The 20,495-nt window shown below is 40.2% G+C and overlaps 1 protein-coding gene across 3 annotated transcripts in view; it reads right to left on the reverse strand.

The window, feature by feature from the left end:
- LOC122562054 (testis-expressed protein 47) overlaps window positions 1-7,690 on the reverse strand; it is a 48,344-nt gene extending 40,654 nt beyond the window's left edge. For 2 of the 3 annotated variants that reach the window (XM_043714520.1, XM_043714519.1), the window contains exons 1-2: window positions 6,136-6,500; window positions 5,980-6,052 (exon numbers count right to left, since the gene is read on the reverse strand). In XM_043714520.1, the coding sequence (XP_043570455.1) occupies window positions 5,980-6,052; window positions 6,136-6,261 (199 nt within the window). In that variant the 5' untranslated portion in view covers window positions 6,262-6,500. Of the gene's footprint in view, window positions 1-5,979; window positions 6,053-6,135; window positions 6,501-7,581 lie in introns of those variants that run through there. The other variant, XM_043714521.1, reaches the window with a different exon arrangement.
- Between the last annotated feature and the right edge of the window lie 12,805 nt (window positions 7,691-20,495).

The raw sequence follows: 20,495 nt of genomic DNA on the forward strand, positions 1-20,495 counted from the left end.
TCGACCTGGACCCAATATACCAGCCACTACAGTGGACAGCTGAAACTGACAACCGGAAGCGGCAGGGACAGACCACTATAAACACCGGAGGAAACATCAAAGAAGCGCTTCGCAGGAGGCTCCCAAGCACTGATGATGTCGCCTAGCCAGGGGACGAAACATTTGCAACAAAAACTTCCAGCTCGGCGAACAGAACCACAACAACTTTATACAGAAAATGATGACATTAATGGTTAGTCCCTGTAAGTTGGATATGGAGAGGAGAGTGCTTCGGTCTACAGGCACTTTCTCAGTCAGCACTCTCTATCACTTGTTAGGAGGTAATGTTTCGAAGGAGATTGAGCAGCCATGCAGAATCTGGACTCAAGACTTCAGGGTGGAAATCTCATCAGAGGTGTGGGGGGATATTTGGGAGAATGTAAGGAAGAATTCAATTTGTAACAGTACGTAGGCTGTACAATTGAAGGTACTCCAAAGGGCTCATTTGGCACCAGAGCGGCTTGCAAAATTTAAGACAGGAGCGACCCCAATGTGCCCCAAATGTAAAACAGATGTTGGCATTCTTACTCATTGCTTGTGGTCATGCCACAAACGTCATAGGTATTGGGGTGCCATAGCGAGTGTTTTGGAAGGAGTCTTAGGAACTGAGGTTAAGGTGAATCCGGTGTCCCTCCTCTTGGGTTTGCCAAATCTCCCTTCTTTGGATGTGCATGGGAAGAAACTATTTAATATTCTTTTATTCTGTGCGAGGAAGAACATTCTAATGAGTTGGGTGTCAGAGAACCCCCCGGGTCTCTCGGGGTGGCGTGGATTAGTTATGGAGCACATCCCCCAGAACTTCCTTTTCTGCACCAGAAAATTGAACTCTTTTATAGAACATGGTGGCCCTTTCTGAATTATATAGGTGCAGACTTATCAGCTATATTGGTCAAGGCCTTTGTGTAGTCATGAGGGCTATGTTTGGCTGTCCAGGGGACCCTGGGAGGAAGAAACCTGAACAAATACGGGTTTGCCTACTGATGCTCCCGGTGATGGGAGCTTTGGTGTGATTGCGCTGAGTACAGTAACTTAACTGAATGTAATTTAATGTACCTTGGTTTAATTTAGTTTTTTCTAAGTTATTTATTGAATTGTAGTTTTTGTTCTCTCTCTCCTCAGTGGATTGTGGAGTAGAGTGGCAGTTTGTTCACTTTTATTGACGTTACACTATAAGATTGTTATACTATTTTGTAGTGATTTTGTAATTTTGTAAAAAATTTAAAATCTTTTTCTCAATAAAAACATTTACAAAACAAAAGCATACACCTGCGAAGGTAAAGTTGACTCACATAGGCCAGGAGCAGCAGGTAAAGAAGTTACAATTTTGAGAGATACATGATTGTCTCAATCTGTGCTTGATGAGGAGATATGCATCTCTGAAAGATTATTGCCAGAAAAGGTGCTAGTAATGGGAATTCACAGTGAGACAAGAAGCGCTCAGTTATGTCGAATGAGGTTAGACTGTCTAGTGAAGAATGGAGAAGTCATGGTAGAAGTACTGGACACACTCTCAGCTCCAGGAATACAATTTGTCCTTGCTAACGATATAGCTGGTTCACAGGTATGAGTGCTGCCTACTGTGGTTGATAAGCCAGTGGAAACTCAGGCAACTGAACTATTGTAGGACGCATATCCTGGGATTTTTCCGGTCTGTGTGGTAATGAGGTCACAAAGACACCAATTGAAACAGGAGAGATCAAATTATACAGATAAGAAAGCTGAAGTGGAATTAACAGGCACCAAGTTTGATCAGATGGTTGAAACAAACCGGGAGCAGATAAATAACAAAGCAGATGTCTTTAGCTCGGATAAATTAACTGAGTTACAGCAGACAGATGAAAATTTAAAGCAATTGTATCTAAAGGCATGCACAGCAAAAGAATCCAAATGTATACCTGAATGTTATTATCTTAAAAATGATGTCTTAATGAAGAAATGGACACCATTGCATATTCAGGCAGATGAGAAATGGGCAGTAGTTCATCAAGTTGTATTGCCAGTGGGTTAGAGAAAGGAGATGTTGCGAGTAGTGCATGAGCTACCAGGAGGGGGTCATTTAGGGGTAAGAAAAACACAAACTAAAATACAAAAACACTTTTACTGGCCTGGCACAAGGATGGAGTTGAATTTTGCCAGACATGTCATACGTGTCAGGTAATTAGAAAACCTGCACCTTTAATACCTGTTCCTGCATTTGAGGAACTTTTCACAAGAGTCTTAATTGATTGTGTAGGACCCCTATCTCAAACAAAAAGGTGGGGATTAGTATTTGGGGATGCATCCACGAGATTTCCAGAGGCCGGTCCATTACGTAACATTTCAGATAAAATGATTCTAGAGGAATTACTCAAATTTTTCATCAGATTTGGCCTCCCACCAAGAAACAATTAGATCAGGGGTCAATCTTTACATCTAAAGTATTCCAGGAAGTTCTGGACAGCTTAGGAGTAAAATAATTCAAATCTACTGCATATCATCCAGCATTGCAGGGAGCACTAGAAAGGTGGCATCAGACATTAAAGACCATGTTGAGGGCTTATTGTCAAGGCTATCCAGATGATTGGGATAAGGAAATTCCATTTGTATTTCTTGTGATCAGAGATACACCAAATGAATCAACCAAATTCAATCCATTTGAGTTAGTTTTGGGGCATGAAACAAGAGGACCACTAACTTTGATTAAGGAGAAATTGGTAAGTCAAAATTCAGAGACCACACATTTGGACTACGTATCAAATTTTAGGGAATGACTAAATAGGATGGGGGAGTTGGCTAGACAGCATTTAAAATTATCACAGCATACAATGAAACAGGAAGCAAACAAGAAACCAAAACTCGCAATTTCGCTATCGGGGACAAAGTGTTAGTATTACTTCCAGTGACAGGTGAACCTTTAAAAGCAAGGTTTAGTGGACCTTATCAAGTCGAAAGGAAATTGAGTGAGGTGAACTATTTGACAAGGACTCCAGACAGAAAGAAATCTCTCAGAGTGTGTCATGTGAATATGCTCAAAAGATATTTTGACACGGAAGGAAAGCCAAGGAGACTGTATGTTTGGTCTCAACACAGAGGGAAGAACAAAGTTCAGAGGATTCTGGATTGGACATCACTCAAATTAAATTGGACAATGAAGAAGTTGTCAAAAATTATTGAGTTATCTTTCAGAGGAAAATTGAAATGACCTGAAAGAGTTATTACTATTACCTGGTGAAATATGTGGAAATAAGCTGGGAAGTACTAACCTAATTATGCATGACAAAGACATAGGAGATCCTGTTCCGATTAAGCAACATCCTTATTGGCATAATCCTCTAAGGTTGGCACATGTTCAAAAGGATATTGAATTCATGCTCCAAGACAATATAATCAAAGTGAGTTAGAGTGACTGGAGCTCATTCATAGTAATGGTGCCAAAGCCAGATGGTACCCAAGGATTATGTGTGGACTATCACAAAGTCAATGCAGTTACAAAGACCGATTCTGATTTGGAAGACTGTGTTGAAAAGGTGTGACAACAAATTATATTTCTGAGTTGACTTGCTCAGAGGATACTTTTGTCAGAAAACGCAAAGGCAATTTGTAATGCCGAATGGACTGTATCTGTTTAAAGTCATGCCATTTGGTATGAAAAATGTGCCAGCCACATTTCAGAGACTAACCAATAAGGTCATTGCAGGATTAATCTAATTGTGTTGTAAATATAGATGACCTGGTGATTTTTAGCCATACATAGAAGGAACATTTGCAAGAATTATCAGAACTGTACGATCGACTTTGGAAGGTAGGTTTGGTGATAAACCTGGCTAAAAGTGAATTTACCAAAGCCCAAGTCAGCTTCCTGGGCCATGTTATTGGACATGGACAAATGGCCCCATGGAATGAAAAAAACAAAGGTATTTGGGGAGTTTCCCTTACCATTGACAAAAAGCACAGTATTACGGTTCCTGGGATTGAGTGGATTTTATCAAAAATTTGTACCACGTTTTAGCAGTGTGGCCACCCCACGTACTGAATTGCTAAAGAAAGGCAAGAAGTTTCAGTGGACAGTGGACAGTCAGAAGGCATTTGACAGCCTGAAAACTGTGTTAACCACTTCCCCAATATTAGTGACACCTAATTATGCAAAGCCATTCAAGGTGGCTATCGATGGAAGTGGCTGTTGGTGCTGTGCCCATGCAGGAAGACGATGAGAAGATAGAAAGACCTATCAGGTATTTCTGCCGTAAATTGAACATTCATCAGCAGAAACAGTTGAGAAGGAGGCTTGGAGCTTGATGTTTGCATTGCAACATTTCAATGTTTATGTTACCAATAACGTATCTGAGACAATCATATATAGTGACCCTAACCCATTGACATTTGTGGAGAAATTTAAGGACCACAATGCCAGACTGTTTAGATGGAACTTGTTGTTACAGCCATTCAGTTTGAAAATTGTGCATGTGGCAAGATGAGAAAACATGATTGCTGATGCATTGTCAAGACTTGAGTGAGAAGCGGAGGCATTCGGTGGCGGGAGAAAAATGTAGTAGCTGAAAAAATGTAGTAGCTGCATGTTTGCATGTTTAGTCAATGTAACATATATGTGCAGTATGGAGTACTAACAGTATAAGATTAAGGGGTTTTAAAATGAAGCCATCTTTCAATACTGATGGTTCTTTTTTTAAGAGGGGAGTTGTGACGATGCTGCTCCTTTAACAAAGTTATGTTGTCCTTGGGGGTTTTTTTCAGGAGGTCTTAAAAACACAGATTCTGAAAAGTCTGGGGTTGGAGGATTTTAGGCCAATTTAATTATAGCTAACAGATACTGCCTCAGGAAAAAGGCTTTTAAGTTTAAAAAAAAACACTTGGGAGAATGAAAGGGGAGTGGCCTGTTCTGCCAGCTCACCTTTTCTCTGGTTTGGTTCGCAAGCAGTACTGCTGTAAAAGTTGCTGGACCCACAGAAGCAGGTCCAGCTGATCCTCCTTTCCCTCCAACATCTCTCCTGTAAGACCCTATGAATGATTTTACTTTTTGTTCCAAGCGGTATTTATGGGGATTGTTGCAAGTATTTGGAACAGCATCATTATGTTGATATAATCTATTGGGTTTTCAGATAGGTCAAGTTATTTTGTATTATGTTCTCTTTTGTTTGTGTTTCATTCAGTAATCTTGTAAATAAATTCTATTTTGTTTAAAACGAAGCAAGTTGCACCTGCTTAAACAACTAGCAAAGTTAGGGTTTGGGCTGCTTTCTTGAAATGTATTGACGGGGTCTGACCTTGTCCACAAGTGTTAACTCTGTTTTTCTCTCTCTACAGATGGTGTCGGACCTGCTGCTTTTTTCCAGCATTTCCTGTTTTTCTTTCAGTTGTGTGACTCCTCTTCAGGCCCCAACAGCAGCAGCTCCGGCTTCCCCGCACCATCCTTCAGAATAGGTGGCGCCGGAGGGAAGCAGGGGCAGGCATGATGTTGGTTGAATTTCCTGAGCTGGAATTCCCCAAATTTTGGCGCATTCTGGAGAACAATGCAGCTGTTTGGGGGGTAATCCAGTCACAATCCTGATGGCCAGTGGGAATTCACTCACACATTTCTGCAGCTGTACACTAGTGTCAGATTGGATGATTAATTTGTTTTAGCCTTCTAATCATCTTGTTGTTTGTACAGGCCACCGCTGTCTTTTATGAGGAAAGGATTATAATACACACGAAAATACAGAATAGTAAGTCATTTGCATTTAGGAAAGAAGCACCCGTGAAATACAACCCTCGATCTTTCCGAACCTTTTTAAGGTCAGATATTTATGGGAAAGCGTTCAGACCACATTCCCCTGCTTGTTACTGAAATCCCCATTATTTACTTCGAGTCATCCATCCTCCATCAATCTACTTCCGAACCAACACTGTGTCAACCATTTCTTACAATCTGCCTCTTCTTCCTTTCAATAAAGTGACTCTTACCTCCCAGGTCTCTTTTGTTAACCAGCTCGGGGGAAGTTTTAGCCAGAAAGAATAGTCTGTGCAGTAGTGATTTCTAAAGGGGCGGTAGAAATGGTAAATTAGTTATTCTGTCACCATTCAAACCAGCCGCTCTTTTCTGTGCAAAAAGAAACTGACCGTTTCCTCTTTAAGATTTGCATTCATTCTCCTCTCCAGCACGCGATGGAACATACTGATCCTATCGTTTCCTGACAAGCCTTTTGAACGTTGCATTTTTCCACCAACTTCCCCTGTGGAAGACATCTCCGTTTGGAGTGAGGGTCTCTCCCTCTCTCTGGGTGAATACAAACCCGCTCAAATCCGATATACTAACTGCACTGCCCTCCACCCACCAACAAAACAATAAACCCAGGGTTGATGCAATCGGCCAGCCTTTAATTTAAAAATCCAACCGAGCTGGGGAAATGTAACACAAAACTCTTTCTTTCGTTTACGCTTCGTGCTGGTGTCCAGGCAGCAAGGAGATTGGGTTCTGCCTCCCATCCCTTTCCATTCACTCACTTCTTAACAGCTCTTTTTGTCTCTATATGTTTTGGCATCCTGGATTTTCTGTTGATAGTTTTCACGAAGCAGTCGGTTACTCGGGTGACGGGTTCACTGTAGTTTCTCTCCCTCCCCCTCCTCTGTTCAGTGTTGCCTTTTGCCTGCAGTAGTGCATTCTGACTGACAGTCCAATCTACAGGCAATCCAAGAAAGTGCCCTCTTTGTGAGGATTCTGTCCCGGTGAGTCGTGCCCCCCGCCCCATTACAAGTTACCTGACCCCTGTACACAGGGCATTTGCCTTTTGTAAGTATCCGAGGTTTCTTTTGTTAACGTGTTAATGCTTATGACTGTACACTTCAATGAGTTTGGGAACTAACAATGTTACCTCGTCTGTTTTGCCTGAACCGTGCAGAAAATAAAACACGAGTTAAAGGGTCTAACACTTATCAATAAATTGATGCTCTTTAAAAAAAGTGGACGAGAAAGCAGTGAGAATATTTATAGGAGGGGACTGTACTGTGGCCGCGCCTTATTTCTGGATACGTCCAGGCAGGTGCTGGGTCAGGAGTCAGCCTGTTTCAGGAGGAGAGGGGATAGTTATCTCTGACAGCTCAAAGTGTTGGCTTCGGTCCGGAGATGATGGGAACCTGGCCCCTCCTTCAGGGCAGTACACACTTGGAAGGTCACCTTGGTACTGCCTGTGGGAGACGGCTTGGACAGACAGCGTTGTTGCTGCTCCTGCTGCTGCACGGGGTTACATCTCCCTGCAGGTTTCCAATGTTTTGGCGGCGTTTTGCCCTTACCCCCCAACCCCCCTTCCCCCTCCCCACCTGGAGAGGCTAAACCCCTATTGGGGAAGAGTGCTCTGTCAGGAATCTTGGCACGATATGGAGCCCTGGGCTCCTCCTTTCCCGTACCTGAGTTCCTTTCGCTGCTGCACTCTCGAGGTGAAACTGATTCGGCGCAGTCTTTAGCGCACAGTTTGCATTTAGTGAGAGAAGGATGGGCGTGATCGGCCTAGACAGCGCAATAGGTGCAGCCTAGTTTATTGAAGTTGAGTGAAAAGCAAGCTGACAAACCTTCCGCTCTCTTCTTTGCTGCGCTTGTTTATGCATTAACATAGACATTCGAGTTTCCGAGGTCACATCGTCGATTTCAAGCCGGAGGCTTCCTACCCACCGCTGGCTCTTCTTCCCCATGATTGACAGTGTTTGGCTCTGTTACCCGGCAACTGTGCTGCTGGCAAACAAGCTGCTAGTCCGTAACCAGCTGAGTTTATTAACAGGAGGCTACAGACAAACTGCTCCCATCTGTTACCACACACAACGTTTCAGGATCCAGTTTTCAGCATTTTTAATGCATATTATGCCCCCCACCCCCCACACATTTGTACCCTCTGCTGGGGGTGGGGAGCAGTTCTCTGGGATTTCCCTCACATGAGCATTGCTAGATTAAAGGACATCACAACTGAGCTCTCTTCATACAGTCCCTCAGTATACACGTTTCAGGAACAGTCACAGATTAGTGAGGAGGATTAATCCCATGGTTTGTTTTTATTTAGCTGCCCATATGAAAGTGGTGGCTAGCTGTCTTCTTGAGTCCATGCACCAGTCCATGTGCTGTAGGTTGACCCACAATGCCCTTATTGACCCAGGGACAGAGATATCATTCCAAATCAGGATTGTGAGTGGCTTGGAGAGTAACTTGCAAGCCCTTGTACACCTAGATGGAAGTGGTCCTGGGTTTGGAAGGTGCTGCCTAAAGATCTTTGGCAAATTTCTGCAGTGCATCGTGTAGATAGTAAACACTGCTGCAACTGAGCATCAGTGCTGGGCTGACTGACTGTTTGTGGATTTGGTATCAATCATGGGATATAGGCATCATTGACTGTGAAAGTATTTATTGCCCATTCCAGAAAAAACAGTAAAAAAGGTTTATGGTATGCTTGCCTTCGTTGGAAGGGGCATTGAGTATAAGGATAGACAAGTTATGCCACAGCTTTGTAGAACTTTAGTTTGGCCACCCTTGGAATATTGCATATCGTTCTGGTCAGTACACTACCAGAAGGATGTGGATACTTTGGAGAGGGTACAACAAAGGTTTACCAGGGAGTTGCCTGATATGGGGGTTTTAGCTATGAAGAAAGGTTGGATAGACTGGGTTTGTTTTCACTGGAACGCAAGAGGTTGAGGGGCAACCTGATAGATGTTTATAAGTTTATGAATGGCATGATAGAGTGGGAAGTATGAGGCTTTTCCCAAGGTTTTGCGATCAATTACTACAGCACACAGATTCAAGGTGTGGAGAAAGGTTTTTATTTAACAAAGGGTGTTAAGTGCCTGGAAAGTGCTGCCAGAGGAGGTGGTAGAAGCAGACACAATAGCAGCATTCAAGAAACACCTGGACGAATACAGGAATAGGAAGGGAATAGTGGGATATGGATCCTGTAAGTGAAGAAACTTTTAGTACGGAAGGGCAAAATGTGTTGGCACAGACTTGGATGGCTGAGGGGCCTGTTCCTGTGCTGTATTGTTCTTTGTTCTTCTTTGTTCTCATTGCCCTTGAGAAGGTGGTGGTGAGTTACCTTCTTGCACTGCTGCAGTCCATTTTGTGTAACTGCATCCACAAAGCTATCAGATGTAGGGGGAAATTTCAGGATTTTGACCTACTGACACAGAGACCACAGCTAAATGCTTCAGCAGTAATTAAAGTTAGAACCAGTGTGGCTCGACTGAATGAGCTTTAGCTTGTGATTGCACAAACATCTTACAAATAAATGATTGTGGTTTCATTGCCCCAGCCCAGAATTTCAACCACATAGCAGTGAGGATGATACAAAGTGTGTATGTAGAGGGATATAGACAAGTTGAGTGGGAAATGGAATATAACATGGGAAAATGTGAGGTTATGCTCTTTGGTAGGAAGGAGAGCTGAATGCTATTTAAATGGGGGGACACTGCAAAAAGCTCAAACCCAAGGATTTGGAGATCCCAGTGCAAGAATCACAAAAAGATAGCATCGAAGTTCAGCAGATAATAGGAAGGCAAATGGAGAGTAGCTATTTACTTCCAAGGGAATGGTGTATAAAATTAGGGAGGTCTTATTGTGAACTGTGTCGAGAGTGTGTGCTGCAAAAGCACAGCAGGCCAGGCAACATCCGAGGAGCAGGAGAATCAATGTTTCAGGCAAAAGCCCTTCATCAGGAGTGAAAGGCTTTTGCCGGAAACATCGATCCTCCTGCTGTTTGGATGCTGCCTGACCTGCTATGCTTTTCTCGCACCATACTCTCAACTCTGATCTTCAGCATCTGGAATCCTCACTTTCTCCTTATTGTGAACTGTCCACTGTGAACAATTTGGTACTTATCTAAGGAAAGATATACTGGCACTTTAGGCAATTCAAAGAACGTTCACGACACTAGGCTGTTTCCAGATATGGAGGAATTTTCTTTGAGGAGCAGTTGAGTAGGTTGGACTTCTACTGCAGAATTATTTACTGCAGTTGAGGTTGGGTCATTTACTGTTTTCAAAGCTGAGCTGGACCAATTTTTAATCTGTAAGAGAATCAATGATTATTGGGAGAAGGCAGAAAAGTGGAGTTGAGGATTATCAGATCAACCATAATCTCAATGAGTAATAGAGAAGACTCAATGGCTGAATTATCTTCTTCTACTCTTCTGTCCTGTGCTCTATGGTCTTATCAGCTCATTAATGGGATCACTGTACTTGCAGGTGTCCATGTTTGATTATTAAATCAAAGCCCTGTTTGCTGTCACTGGTGACCATAGACATTGACACATAGTGGCATAATTTGAGAAGATTAGGGTAGTTCTCCTAGTATCCAGGCCAACATTCATCCCTCAGATAATGTCAAAGTGTTGTGGTCAGTAGTGAAACAAAGGTATGAACCTTCCATTCCAGTTCGTCCCCAAAATGTGTCCCATCATTTTGCTACTTATTTTATTGATGTGGGCATATTGGCTGTCACATAATAATATCTTATCTTCTATGGCCAAGTACCACATTGCACAGTACACATTGAGGAATTTGGGAAATGGGTGTTATTTCCATTAGGGGATAGACAAATGATTGTGGCAATGGAACAGATGATGAATTTTGACATAAAGCTGCTCCAAGATCATCTTATCATTACCAGAAACAAATCTTGAGGAGATCCAATTCACATATACAGCTATTCATAATGCTTCATTCATCCTGAAAATACTAGAATTCAGATGGCAGAACAGGGGAAAAGGTGGTGTAGTGATCTAGTAATCCTAGAAATCCCACCACAGCATATGGAAATTAGTCTCCACATTAGTGACTATTAAACCATCAATGACTGCTGTTCACATAAAAACTCTAGTTTATAATGCCCTTATTTTAGGACTGGAAATATGTAATTATTACTTTGTCTGGCTCATGTGAGTCTCCAGACTCAAAGCAATGTGGTTAATTATCTCTCAATAGCCCTCTGACTCGTAAGCCAAGGCCAAGTGTGAATGGGCAACAAATGGTGATCTTGCCTACATCCCATGAATGAACACATTTTAAAAAGAAGGCAAAAAAATCTCAAAACATTGCATACTGGTGATTGTAACCTCTGAGGACAATAAAGGGGAAGATATGCATTTTCATTGATACATATATCAGGATTATCATTACTGAAAGTTAGACTGTGGGAAGATGCTGAAATAATGATTGGCTGAAGGATAAGTAAATAAATTGTATTAATCTAATTGCCTCACTGTTAGCAACTGTGTAATTAATCCCACCTGTTTTTTTCTGTGCTTTTGAACATCAAAGTATTAAATTTTAGGAAAAAATACTGAATACCTATATCAAGGGTTCATGTGTACAAAGATACTTTTGTCCATTCAAAGGAACAAGAAAGCTACATTTAATTTTCCAGTTTCATTAACTCTCTGGACTTTTTACCAGTGACATTTCTTTTACTGTGCATGCAAGGGGTTCGTTTTCTATGTAAACATCTTTTCAGAATTCACATTAAAACTAGATTTTGCTCCCAATCATTATTTTCCATGATTGCATTTTTTTGTTGAAAATGTGTTGCTGGAAAAGCGCAGCAGGTCAGGCAGCATCCAAGGAGCAGGAGAATCGACGTGAAGGGCTTAGCCCGAAACGTCGATTCTCCTGCTCCTTGGATGCTGCCTGACCTGCTGCGCTTTTCCAGCAACACATTTTCAGCTCTGATCTCCAGCATCTGCAGTCCTCACTTCCTCCTTGCATTTTTTTGTCACAGGATGTATTTCAGGGAGGAAATGATAAAAACGGAAACAATAGCAATTGTCTATTTCCTTGTATAGAATGTGAGGTACACTAAGGATTATCATTTAGTTACAAATAGTTTACTGATTCTTAAGTAGCAACATCAAAGTCCATAAATGTTATCCGGTCCCTGACTGAAAATGTTCAGTACTTTAAAAATATTTTAGTTCAGGTTACGACATGTTCAAGAAAATAAACCATTTAGGGTAACATTTGTTCGGCAGCAACCATTCAAGGAGGTTTAAAATTAAAAGATAATCAACCCATGATGAGAAAATTATCTTGGATTTATCTGTAATAAATATGCCTGAATTTAATGTGCAAAAGGCCTGAAGATAAAATATGGAAAAAGGCATTGCAATATATATTGGAAATCACTAATCTGCAAATTTATAATTCTAGTTTTAATTTTTCATGATTATCTTATACATTAAAATTTAAAAATTAAAGCTTGTCACACATTGCAACCCCCTTCCTTTTCGCTTACAAAATGAAAGATTTGCAACCCCCCCCCCTTTTTCGTTTACAAAATGAAAGATCTATAGTTTACAAACTATAGATTTGGAAAGATCTTGCTTTCAATCCAAAGCTGTTGTAAATAGTCACAATCGCTCTTCGTGCTTCTGCTTCAATGAAAGGATTTTATCTTTGTTGATATCATGGAAATCAGTCTTGGCAGATACTTCCTGTTTCTTTGTCGAGTCTTATTAAATTATTGACTGATGTTTGCCAGAAACCTAAAAATTGGAAATATCGCTAAACTGGATAATGTAACAGTTGTGATAATGAGCTTTCTGAAATAAACAAAATAGCAATTTTTCTAATGTCAGGCTCATTTGTTGCTCATTCTAAGACCAACACTGCTAAGATAAAAACTACTGGATATGCAACGCTTATATTGCTTTGCACTCTAATACAGAGGGATAGTAGGTTTGATAGCTATTGAAGTGACTGTGTTGCTGGAAAGAAGCAAAATACTGCAGATGCTGGAAATCTGAAACAACCACAGAGCAAACTGGAGGTATTCAGTAGGTCTAGCAGCATCTGTGGAGAGAGAAACAGAATTAATGTTTTGAGTCTGTTATGACTCTTAAGAACTGAAGAACTCAGTTTTCCCTCTACAGAACTTCTGAATTTCTCTGGCAGTTTCTCTTTCGTGTGTTAAAGGTTAGCTCTGTCTGAAAACATGAGAACAATATACAAACTAGGGAGACGGTGAAACAGAGGACAGAACTCATGGTCTGCAGTTATAGAATTTGATCTTAAATCCAGAAATCCAGAAAAGTATATCATGCCTAACTGGAAGATGTGGTGGTGTTCCTCAAGTTTGCGTTAGGTTTCATTGAAGCATTGCATCTGGGCGAGGACAGAAACGTGAGCATGCGAATAAGGTGGTGAATTAAAGTAGAAGCTTAAGGACATGCTTGTGGACTGAGTAGAGGTTTTCCACAATTTAAAAATTTTAATGGTTTACATAACAATGAAAAATTAAAGCTCAAGATAAAAATTCTAGTTTAGTGATTTCCACAAAGTGGTCACTTTTTCAATATTTGGTCTTCCCAGTATAGGGGAGACAGCATTGTCTGGTTACCAGTATTATCCACAGATATCAAGCACTTGATTAACACTACATTGTGCTTCACATGTCAAACTCACATACAACCTTACATCTACCCCACTGTATCTCATTCAAAAATCATTGGATATTTAGATGAGATGAAAGCCTTGAAATTTGAGATTTGAAAGTCTTTATTCACAGCTTCCAAGGGCTTCATATATCAAACCATCATAATGCAATCATGGTCGTTAATAGACATTTGGTATCAGTTTCAGTTTAAGATTATGGCTGTCATCAGTGATCCACCTGTACTTTGGGAAAGGCATCACTGTGGTGATATTATGTAGCTAAAAGGACTTAAAAGGTGCATCCATTCCAGCATGGACAATATTTCAAAAGCCTAAGGGCCATATGATGGTACTTCTAACTTTGCCAAGCACTTTCACCCTTTTTATGATTAAAACTTTGGGGTTTTTGCTCTCCAAATGGTTCCCTAATGATCCAGCCAGAGCAAACAAATACAATTTTCTAATAGTCATTGAAGTGCCTTAGGAACAGAGAAGCAGAAGTAAACCATTAAGCCCATCGATCCTCTTTCACTTTTCATCATTCATGGCTGATATCCACTTCAATGCCTATCTCTTTATGTCACTGGTATTTAAAAATCTGTCAATGTCTTATCTTATCTCATCTCAGTCCTAAGTGGCTTTCCCCTTACTTTGAAATCATTTCCCCTGGTTCTAAACTCCACCACCAAGGGAAATATCTTACCTTCATCTATTCGTTTTGATGTTTCACATGTTTAATGAGATTTTATTCTTCAAAACTTTGTTACCTTGTACAAATTCAACCACAAAATATTATATTTGACATGCAATATTGCAACTATTATAAATCATTCTGAAAATACTGGATAGAATATTCAGAAAACTTGTAGCGAAAGGTACTGTAAGCACTGTAAAATATAAGGACACACAATGCCCAAGTCACCCTTCTCAGAGAAGGAAACAAAAACAAAATATAAACGTTACAAAATAGTTCACCTTTTTGACTTAAAATGTTTTATCACCTAAATTGTTTTGCATCTTGGAGCTTCATGTTGAAATACAAGATGTTCATTTAAGTGTTCAAGATTTCTCCGCACTGAACTTTATACATGGGGAATGCACATCAGGAATTCGGGAGCAGCCTATGGGTTTCTATGTCAATTAAAATTAGTGGCTGGATAATTTTATGGAACGTATTTCATTAACTTTCTGACATTTGTTTCCAGAAATGTGAGTATATTGTTACACAAAATACAACAGACTGCAAACTTGCAGATCAGTGAGACATGAATGAGAGGCTGGATCTTGCAAATTTCTGATGGTTACTATGAGAGTTTTACACCTGCTCTCCAGCTGACTGAAAGATTGTCCATTATCTCCTGCAAAATAGATAAATATTGTAATCATTACTGAATATTGGTTATTCTGTCAAGAATGTTTCCTGCAGCCTTACTCTCACACTGCCATTACTCACCTGTTTTGAGCTGTGCTGTTAAGGTCAAAAATAACAAAAGGCCAAAGCAACTTATAGCTTTAATGAGAGTTCACCAAGTCTATTATGCCTACTATCTTTTCGAAGGTCAAATGAAAATGGTTGAAGTATTTAGTTACAAAGGTTATTCTACACACTTTAATGTTAAAAATTAATCCGACAATTTGTTGAATTCAACTGGATGATAGGATTGCTCCTTTCTGTCCCCCGGTTATTATTTGGCCTCTCTAACACATTCCCTTTCTTCTAGATACTCAAAATGTGTCTTTGACATTTAAGGCATTCCTATAATTCCTATTGAGTAATATTTTACTAATTTTAGCTTTCAGTGACTACACGTAATTCAATCTGACCTTTACAAATAATAATTAGAAACTTACAAATCTCATGAATGATGTAGCATGACAAATGCCTACAGAAATAGAAACTCACATTTTGATATTTAATGTCTCCTAAGACATCTACTGAGTTTTCAACAATCTCTGGTGATTTCTAAAAGCTTGTTATGCCATGAACAACTTGCCAGGATGTGTATCAATACAAATATATCGGTGTAATTGGATACATAACACATTTGTACTATTTTGTTTGATGAATCAATGTTTTTATTCAACAGATTGTTGGATTTGTTTCATTATTTGGCCAAATTAGGGAACTTGCAATGCATAAAACCAATTAGTTGAGTCCTTACACCATCTGTATTGAAATTTAATAACCTTTATTTTACAGTGGGAATTGCTGGAGTTTGCCTTGATTAAGCAACAATTTAATTAAAATCTCTAAAGTCAGGAATATCGTAAATGTTGGTTTACTCAGAAAGCATCAATTTAGTTTGTGTATTCTGTTGCGAAATTTTGTCTCGTCCTTAGGCTATTTTGTTAGTTTCCAATTTTTTTAATCACTTGTTTGTCTTTTCACAAACCTAGTACCCAAAAACGTAAGGACGGTATTCAGCTTGAGCATATGCATGCATCAGAGACATCCTCTTACCACCCTACAATGAGCCATAAGACTCCTGATAAATGTGAAAATAAATCTCCAAAATTCCTCGCAATCCAATTCTGCAGCTGATTTCACAAAAATAAAGTCTGCCCTACCAGAGATGCCTTCTTTCAGATGAGGTGTTAAACTGTGCCAGCACCCCAACCACTTGCCCAGGTTGAGGTCCCATAATACTATTTTCAAAGAACAACAGGGAGTTTTCCTGAGGGGCCTGGCCAATATTATTCCCACAATCAGCATCACGAAAACAAATTTCCTGGCCATTAACACTGCTGTATCTGGAAACTTGCTGTGTGCAAATGTGCTCTTGTTTCCAAAGTTACAATACTGAGCATACTGCAAAAACTACAATACTCCATTGTCCATCAAGGGATTTGCGATATCTAGTACTCATGAGAAGTGCTTTATAAAACCTTTTGTTCCTATCTTCCCTTTGGTGACCTAGTCCAGGACACCACCAACTCACATTACAAACTACTTCTTGTACAAAGTAAATTCCATGTGAATACTGGAAATCAGCTCCTCAGGTTCATTGTAATCTGGGAAAAGAATAAATTCTTAACATCTAACCTGGTTTTGCCTGATATAACCTAAGATATAATAGTGATCACCTTGTCCTACCTATTCTATTAGATTGAAACAATTGGCTCACAGTAACAGAGTCTCTGCGTCTTAAATACATCAAACAAATCATAATTTGACCTGTACTTGAAGTTACAGAGATCCAGTTGGTTGAACCAATCTAGATGACTAAATGCTTTGTACTGGAATTAAAGTTTGTGGCCAACCTTTGAACCTATTTAATAACTTAATATTACCTAGAAGGGAAATATACACAGTTATTGCATCCCTCTTATTACAGAATTTGGTACAGAACAACTAAATAATCATAAAATAATTGTACAAAGTCATCATATTTACAAAAGGGAGATTGTGTTTAACAATTCTGCTAGTTTTATGAAGGTTTAACTAATAGAGCTAATAAGAGGAAACCAGTTGAACTAATGTATTTAGATTTCCAAAAACATTCAATAAGGTACCACACAAAAGGATGGGACTGTTTTGAGGAAAAGGTAGACTTGATTTCTATAGCACTTTTCATGACCACCCCAACACAAAGTGCTTCACAGTGATCAAAGTACTTTTTGAAGTGTAATCGCTTTTGGAATATAGGAAGCACAGATATTATTTTTCACTCAGAAAACTTGCGTAAGCAGCAATATGATTATGGAAAGAGGATTTTGTTTAGGGGATAAATATTGGCATGGTTATTAGGGATAACTGCCCAGTTCTTAAAAACAATTTCATGGGATATTTTACATCGATCTGAACAGGAAGTTGGGGCTCAATTTCACATTTCATCTAAACACTATGGATTGAGGATTGATTAATGGATGGGAAGCAAAGAGTAGGAATAAATGAGTCATTTTCACATTGGCAAGTTGTAAATAGTGCAGTACTGCATATGTCAATGTTTGAGTCTCAGATCTTTACAATCAATATCAATGACTTAGATAAGAGGACTGAGTGTAATCTTTTTTCTCCCACAGTACAGGCCCTTCAGCCCCTGATGTTGTGCTGACCTTTTATCTTGCCCTAAGATCAAACTAACCTACATACCCTTCATTTTTCTATCATCCATGTGCCTATCCAAGAGTCACTTAAATGCCCCTAATGTATCTGACTCTACCTCCACTGTTGGTGATGCATTGCACACACTCACCACTCTCTGTGAATAGAACCTACCTCTGAAATCTCCCCAAGCCTTCCTCCAGTCACCTTAAAATTAAGCCCCCTCACAATAGCCATTTCCACCCTGGAAAGAAGTCTCTGGCTAACCACTCTATCTATGCCTCTCATCATCTTGTACACCTCTGTCGTCACCTCTCATCCTTCTTCGCTCCAATGAGAAAAGCCCTAGCTCTCTCAACCTTTCTTCATAAGACATGCCCTCCAGTCCAGGCAGCATTCTGGTAACTGTGGCTCTGCAACCTTTCTAAAGCTTCAACATCCTTCCTATAATGAGGTGACAAGTAATGTTTCCAAATTTTTCGTAATATCAAGTAACTGTGAAGAAGATACAAAGAGGCTGCAAAGGGATTGAGGCCGGGAAGAAGAATGGGCAAGAAATTGGCAGATGGAAAAAAATGTGTAAAAATGCTAGGTTTTCTGCTTTGGTAAGAAAAATAGAAGAGCATAATAACGAGGAGAGTCTAAGAAATATTAACACTCAGAATGATGTGGTTGTCATTGTGCATGTAACACAGGCAGTTAACATGCAGCAACAGCAAGCAATCAGGAAAAGAGATGCTATGTATGTTAGGTTTCATTACAAAGAGACTGAAAAATAAGTGTAAAGAATTCCTGCTGCAAATGTATAGAGCCTTGGTAATACTATACCTGGAGTATTGTGTATGGTTTTGGTGTTCTTACCAAAGAAAGGATATACTTGTCTTAAAGAGAGTGCAACAAAGGTTCAGTAGACTGATTGCTGAGAAGAGAGGATTACTTGTATGAAGAGATTGAGTAATCTGGGTTTTATATTCCCTAAGGTTTAGAAAATGAGAGCTGATCTAATTGAAACGTTTTTTTTAAAGGCTTGTCAGGGTAGATGCTGGGAAAATGTTTCTGCTGCCTGGCACAGGGGAAATGAGAGGGCTAGAATCAGGAGCCAGTTTCAGAATAAAGGGCTACCCATTTAGGAACAAGATGAGAATTGTTTTCACTCAAATGTTGGTGATGCTTTAGAATTCTCCACCCAAACGAGCTAAATGTATTTTAGTTATTGATTATGGTCAAGATTGAGATTATTATAATATTTGAGCATTCTCTACACTCTCACTTCTGGGTCAAGAGTGTGGTGCTGGAAAAGCACAGCAGGTCAGGCAGCATCTGAGGAGCAGGACAATCAACATTTTGTACATAAGCCCTTCATCAGGAATCTGGGCCCTATTTTCCATTAATGTATAATTCTACCTTTTAGAAGTAATAAAGTTGTCTGAATTGTTAACTTAGACAAATTCAATAGGGGTATCCTGAACATACAATACATTTTAGAAATGTGACGAAAAGTATCTTATTTCTCGATAAAACGTTTTTTTGTCATTTGCTTTATTTATGCATATGCGCACATTGGCTGGACCAGCATTTATTGCCCATCCCTACTTGCCTGAAGGGCTGTTAAGAGTCAGTGGCATTGCTGTTGATCTGGAGTCCCATGTAAGTCAGAGCAGATAGAACAGCAGCTTCCCTCTCTGAAGGACATTAATGAACCAGATGAATATTTCCCAGACAATCAGCAATGGTTTCAGGTCATCATTCGATGCTTATTTCCAGATTATTATCCAGGTCCTCAGAGCATTGTCTGTGTCCCTAGATTAATAGTTTAGCAACAATACGACAAGGCTATTGCCTACCCTTTCACACCAGTACCATTATCACTTGATTATCTTAAGTCTATTGCCCCTTGGGCTGTAAACATCCTTGTTATTGGTCCCCATCTGACATCTACAGGCTGTCCTTTGTTCTTAAGGAGTCTTATATAATTAAATCATTGTTTTCCAATGACCTCCATGCCTGAGTCTAAAAAGTAAATATAATTTACTATGGATCATAGCATGGTTCAACCTGCTCTCATCTGATGTCTGCACATTCAAGTAATCGTGTTGAAATCACAGGATAATCATCAGGTTTCAGAACCTTGAGTGTTTTATCCTTTTCCTTATCTCTGAAGCACTAAAGCCAATGCAATTCTGATTAACTAGCTCAGAAAACACTGAACACTGATCCTTCCTGAAGTATTGAACTCAGAAGCACATGCAGTGCACCGTGGGCGGCACGGTGGCACAGTGGTTAGCACTGCTGCCTCACAGCGCCAGAGATCCGGGTTCAATTCCCGCCTCAGGCGACTGACTGTGTGGAGTTTGCACATTCTCCCCGTGTCTGCGTGGGTTTCCTCCGGGTGCTCCGGTTTCCTCCCACACTCCAAAAATGTGCAGGTTAGGTGAATTGGCCACGCTAAATTGCCTGTAGTGTTAGGTGCAGGGGTAAATGTAGGGGAAAGGGTCTGGGTGGGTGCGCTTCAGCGGGTCGGCGTGGACTTGTTGGGCCGAAGGGCCTGTTTCCACACTGTAAGTAAGTAAAGTAAGTAATTTCCCCCAGTGATTGGTGATGGTGACCAACAATGTTCCTATGTTAAAAGAGCATATGGGTTCCCAATCTAGTTTTCAGTTCTTCTTAATGATGTCACAGCCAGTCACTGCTTAAATATTCCCTCCCAAAAAGGACAAAGAAAAGTCAAAGAATTACTAAAACTTGATCAGAATTCAAAGTTTGTGAGAAGATTTGTAGCTCGGGTGTTCGTTGTTGTGGTTCTGTTCACCGAGCTGGGAATTTGTGTTGCAGACGTTTCGTCCCCTGTCTAGGTGACATCCTCAGTGTTTGGGAGCCTCCTGTGAAGCGCTTCTGTGATGTTTCCTCCGGCATTTATAGTGGTTTGTCTCTGCCGCTTCTGGTTGTCAGTTCCAGCTGTCTGCCGCAGTGGTTGGTATATTGGATCCAGGTCGATGTGCTTATTGATTGAATCTGTGGATGAGTGCCAAGCCTC

The sequence above is a fragment of the Chiloscyllium plagiosum genome, chromosome 24, assembly GCF_004010195.1.
Source record: "Chiloscyllium plagiosum isolate BGI_BamShark_2017 chromosome 24, ASM401019v2, whole genome shotgun sequence".
In the NCBI taxonomy this organism is placed as follows: Eukaryota; Metazoa; Chordata; class Chondrichthyes; order Orectolobiformes; family Hemiscylliidae; genus Chiloscyllium; species Chiloscyllium plagiosum.